Raw genomic sequence first — 5,699 nt, forward strand, 5'->3', positions numbered from 1 at the left:
TATAAATAATTAACAGTGTAATTTCCAATGTCCTATTCAAAATCCCCTCTCCCGAGCATTGATTTCAAATAAATATAACAAATCAATTATTGATCAGATAATTGAAAAGACAATCAATTCTAGAAAAAAACAATTAATCTAGAAAAAAACTCAATTCAATAAAATCAAAAATTCATGAAAGTGTCTACACCAGGTTCCATCCGACCTCTAGACTCTAAAAAATTATTTTATAATAAAATTCTGAATAAAACAATAATTCATAAAATTCAACATATTCAGAATAAAATAAATAAAATATAAAAGAAACAAATCCGTCGATACGATGCCGTGTCCGGTCTATCGATCTTCGTCTTCGTTCTTCAAGTAAAGCCCAGAAATTCTCCTTCAGAAATCTTCACGATCAAATATTTCTCTGATATGCGTGTGGTGTGTTATGGCGGCTCCCCCTTCTGATGGAATTAAATTCCCTTTTATATCGTGTGAAAAAGCCCACTCAAAAGCTCACGAAAATAATTTCCCAAAATAATAAAACGCTCAGATTCCCGATCGGGGCGGGCGCTCAGTACACGGCGCGGGCGCGCCTCAATCTCTCTTTCTCAATCTTCAAGGCACAACGCGATTGCTCTTAATTGAGCGCTAACAACAAGCGCTGATAGTCAAGGCCCACTAAGAAAAGCCCATCTCCTCTCTTGTCTGATCGTTCCTTTTCTTTCTTCTTTTCTTTCCTTTTATCCTTTTAATTTCTTTCTCCTCTAAATTCTTATTTTTCTTCACTTGTCCAAATAAATTCAATAATTTCCTACAACCACAAAAACAACAAAATACCCACATAAATCTGCTTGAAACAAATATTTAACAATTAAAATCATATATAAATTAAGTGCATAAAATACACTTATCAGCTTTATTTTTTTTTCAGGAGTATATCTTATATTATATGAGCCGTGCTCGAGATTCTGAAGACCTCATACCGCTTGATTTGGAGATTGAAAGCACTCTTCGTCGTATACGTAGAGATCGAAGACAGCATAACTTAACCCTTAATTTTTAATCTGAAGAAGAGTTAGAAGATATGGCTGAAGAAGAGAACAACCGCACTCTGATGGACCTTCATCGACCATTAGTTGGAGGATATGGATCCAGCATTGTTCGCCCTGCAGTTCAGGCAAATACTTTTGAGCTCAAACCGTCCATCATCCAGATGATTCAGATGCAAGTCAGATTTGGAGGGACGCCTTCTGAGGATCCGAATGCTCATCTGGAGCAATTTTTGTCAATCTGTGACACCTTCAAATTTAATGGAGTGACTTCTGATGTTGTTCGGCTGAGACTATTTCCTTTTTCACTACAAGGAGAAGCGATAGAGTGGCTTCGGGATTTGCCAGAGGGATCAATTACTACTTGGAATGGTCTGGTTGAAGTTTTCATGCACAAGTATTTTCCACCAACCAAAGTTACACAACTGCGGAATGCAATCATGTCTTTTAGGCAGAAAGATGGAGAATCACTTAATGCTGCATGGTCGAGATTTAAAAAGATGTTAAGAGTATGTCCTGTACACGATCTCTCCATAGACCAACAAGTAGATACTTTCTACTACGGGGTCGACTCATCTGTTCGTTCCATGCTTGATGCAGCTGCCAATGGCAGCCTCTATAGAAAAACTCCTGCAGCAGCACTCGAAATCATCTCAAATATGGCTGAAAGCAATGTTGGTTGGCAAGACAGTAGGAGAGAAAAGAAAGTTGGATTTTTGGAGATGGATGCTCTGACAGCAATTACAGCAAAACTTGATGGACTGACCCATCAAGTATCTCAACTGCAAGCAAATAAATCTGCACCATCTAAGAAATTAAATCAAATCCAGGGAAGCACTGAGGCCGTTGAAGGATCAGTGAGTGGCGTTCCATTCATTCCAGATTCATTTTATGATGGGCCACCAGTTTTTGAAAGTGATTCAGTGAATTATGTGGGGAACCAAGGGCGACAGCAGTTTAATCCATACAGTTTCTCATATAATCCGGGTTGGAGAAGTCACCCAAATTTTGGGTGGAAACAGGCTGAAAATTCTGTCGAGCCTCAACATTTTAATCCACCACAGTAGCCTGCACAACAAAGGCCTCCTCAGCAAGCAGTTAGACCTCCACAAGGTGCTGGACCTTCTATGCCGCCAGGTTTTAAGCCATCTGAGAATAAGTCAAATCTGGAAGACATGCTTGCCAAGTACATAGCGGGGAATGAGATGAGATGACAGAATCACAATGCCATGATGCAAAGAGTGGAAACCCAGTTGGGACAGTTGGCAAACTAGTTCGCTACACGGGCGCCAGGCTCACTTCCTAGTGACATAGAAAAAAATCCAAAAGGCGTCAATGCAATCATAGTAGCTGAACAGGAGAAGAAGGAGGATGCTGAGGTCGAAAAATCTGAAAAGGAGGAACAATCAGCCAAGCAGCAAGGCGAGAACTCGAGGGAGAAAGGTAAGTCTCTGAACTCAAATGTTGATATTGATATAAATTTTCTCCCTTTTCCCCAAAGAGAAAAGCAACTGCAACTTGATACTCAATTTTCAAAATTTCTAGAGATTTTTAAGAAGTTGCATATTAATATCCCATTTGCAGAAGCTTTGGCTCAAATGCCCTCTTATGCTAAATTTTTAAAAGAAATTTTATCAAACAAGAGGAAACTGGTGGATTTTGAGACATTGAAGCTTTCGGAGGAATGCTCTGCAATTTTACAAAACAAATTACCTCCGAAACTTAAGGATCCTGGTAGCTTCTCTATTCCTTGCACCATAGGAAATTCATTTTTTAGAAAAGCTTTGTGTGATCTTGGTGCAAGCATTAATTTGATGCCATATTATTGTTTTGAGAAGTTAGGAATTGGTGAGGTGAAACAAACTACAATTTCCCTACAGTTGGCAGATAGATCAATTAAATACCCTAGGGGAATTGTAGAGGATGTCTTAGTAAAGGTCGATAAATTTATTTTTCCAGTGGACTTTGTTGTTTTGGATATGGAAGAGGATCGTGAGTGTAGTGACCCTGCATGGAATCACCTACTAACTGGCAACTAATAGCATGCATTAAACTTAATACAACAAAATACTTAACAGAGTAAAACGTGCGGAAACATAATCCATAAATTACATATCAGCTTAATAAAATATATCCAGGCTTAATACTGTAGTGATACAACCATATCGAAAAACTTAAAAGTAAACATTATACAGCTATATCGAATCCTGCTGTATAATTAACTCCTCAAGGCTCTGCTCCCTAGTCCTGCCTTGAACTACCAGCTCCGTCCATCCTACGACCTACCCCGTGGAACAGGATGTCCAAGATAACAACTAGGACGTGAGCGCTAACGCCCAGTACATAAACATGAGTAAAAATATGTATATAATGCATGCAATATGATGACTGGTAAAAGGTCATCTGAAAAGTCATGCTCAGTACCAGCGCCACATGAGTACTGCCACCGCACGTATCAACCTCTGGGTGCAACCACACTCGTCTAGTACACCAGAGTAGTCAGACATACATGTCCCCGCCGTCGCGGTACTCTCAGTGACAGACTATCGAGTATAGAGCTGAGTGGCTCTATAATCAGGTATAACAAGGTATAGGCTCAACGTGTATATGCACATGACATATGAGTATAGAAAGCTGTAAATCATATATCATGCCATATAATAATGCCAAATAAATACAACATATAAACATGTATACTCGCTGGCAATCTCAGTCAATGTGTACGTACCTCTAGGCTAGTTCAAGTATAGTAGATCCTAGGTTCCAAGCCTATATTCAAAAGTTCACCGTATCACTACATAAGTTCTATAAGCTTTAACTAAGATAATAAGTAATCCCAAAACTTAAATAGATTCCCGAACCATACCTTCGTCCGTAGATAAAAACGTAGTGACCCTGCATGAAATCACCTACTAACTGGCAACTAATAGCATGCATTAAACTTAATACAACAAAATGCTTAACAGAGTAAAACGTGCGGAAACATAATCCATAAATTACATATCAGCTTAATAAAATATATCCAGGCTTAATACTGTAGTGATACAACCATATCGAAAAACTTAAAAGTAAACATTATACAGCTAGATCGAATCCTGCTGTATAATTAACTCCTCAAGGCTCCTGCTCCCTAGTCCTGCCTTGAACTACCAGCTCCGTCCATCCTGCGACCTACCCCGTGGAATAGGGTGTCCAAGATAACAACTAGGACGTGAGCTCTAACGCCCAGTACATAAACATGAGTAAACATATGTATATAATGCATGCAACATGATGACTGGTAAAAGGTCATCTGAAAAGTCATGCTCAGTACCGACGCCACATGAGTGCTACCACCACACGGATCAACCTCTAGGTGCAACCACACTCGTCTAGTACACCAGAATAGTAAGACATACATGTCCCCACCATCGCGGTACTCTCAGTGACAGACTATCGAGTATAGAGCTGAGCGGCTCTATAATCAGGTATAACAAGGTATAGGCTCAACGTGTATATGCACATGACATATGAGTATAGAAAGTGGTAAATCATATATCATGCCATATAATAATGCCAAATAAATACAACATATAAACATGTATACTCGCTGGAAATCTCAGTCAATGTGTACGTACCTCTAGGCTAGTTCAATTATAGTAGATCCTAGGTTCCAAGCCTATATTCAAAAGTTCACCGTATCACTACATAAGTTCTATAAGCCTTAACTAAGATAATAAGTACTCCCAAAACTTAAATAGATTCCCGGACCATACCTTCGTCCGTAGATAGCCCTTTGGAGTCGCTGGTCCCGGATGACTATAACCACACCTTGGTTATTCCAAAACCTCGATTATAACCGATAGGGCCCTCAAGTGTATAACTCACACTATATAACTGGAGAAGGAAACTCGGAAATTTGTAATTCAAATTGAAATCGAATGAGTCCTATTTATAGGAAAATTTCTGGTCGAATTCGGGCCCTCCGAACTGGGGTTCGGATCGTCCATTCCAGGTTAATGCATGAATGCAAGCCACGTTGGGTTCGGAGCCTCCGACCTCAGGTTCGGATCGTCCGAACTTCTCTTCGTCCGACACTTGTCAAAATCCATGGCTGAGTAATCCTGCTTGCATGGCATTCAGGAAGAAGTTGCCCTTGATCAGGCTGTTGATCCTCCCGCCGGTGCACATGTACACGCCAAATCTTCGAGGGGTACTCGTCGCATTTTCTCTTCCATATTTGACTGCTTGGATGAGCTTCGCACCGGTATGGCTCGACTACAGCATCAACCCACTTCCCAGTCCTACTCCACTGACATTCATGCGCCGCCTTTTGATCGCTCTGCCCTAGATGACCTTGCCGAGTCAGCTTCTGCTTCAGAGGAGGAGTAGTTTAGAGATTTTTTCTGCTGTGGTTCTTTTGTATGTTATGGATCTTATGTTATGAGTTTTGAACTATGTGTGTTTTGGATTTTATTTGATGTAGTTGCTTCTCTTTTGACATATTTTGCGGATACTCTAGCCTATTCTAGTTATATCGTGGGTCTTAATGGTTGTTGCACTTTATCACTTTTATTAGTTGGAGTTTTATGGATATTGTGGTTATTTCCTCAGTGGTGCTTATTTTTGTTGAATTTATTTTGGGAAGCCTATTTGTGTGCTTGTGTGCGTGATTTTTCTATT

General features: G+C 39.8%; 1 protein-coding gene across 1 annotated transcript; it reads left to right on the forward strand.

Annotated features, from left to right (window-relative positions):
- The first annotated feature begins 1,072 nt into the window (after positions 1-1,072).
- On the forward strand, positions 1,073-5,408 carry LOC140871934 (uncharacterized). Its single transcript, XM_073274677.1, has 4 exons — positions 1,073-2,024; positions 2,331-2,480; positions 2,583-2,890; positions 5,160-5,408. Exons 1-4 carry the CDS (start codon positions 1,073-1,075, stop codon positions 5,406-5,408), a joined length of 1,659 nt encoding a protein of 552 aa, XP_073130778.1.
- Positions 5,409-5,699: the final 291 nt, after the last annotated feature.

The sequence above is a fragment of the Henckelia pumila genome, unplaced genomic scaffold (assembly GCF_033568475.1).
Source record: "Henckelia pumila isolate YLH828 unplaced genomic scaffold, ASM3356847v2 CTG_461:::fragment_3, whole genome shotgun sequence".
In the NCBI taxonomy this organism is placed as follows: domain Eukaryota; kingdom Viridiplantae; phylum Streptophyta; class Magnoliopsida; order Lamiales; family Gesneriaceae; genus Henckelia; species Henckelia pumila.

Bases quoted from the DNA above. Each gene is read 5' to 3' on its own strand.
- LOC140871934 (XM_073274677.1), top strand. From the start codon at position 1,073: ATGGCTGAAGAAGAGAACAACCGCACTCTGATGGACCTTCATCGACCA. The intron at 2,481-2,582 runs GTAAGTCTCTGA...CAAAATTTCTAG, and splicing joins CGAGAACTCGAGGGAGAAAG to AGATTTTTAAGAAGTTGCAT. The intron at 2,891-5,159 runs GTGAAACAAACT...CATGGCATTCAG, and splicing joins AGAAGTTAGGAATTGGTGAG to GAAGAAGTTGCCCTTGATCA.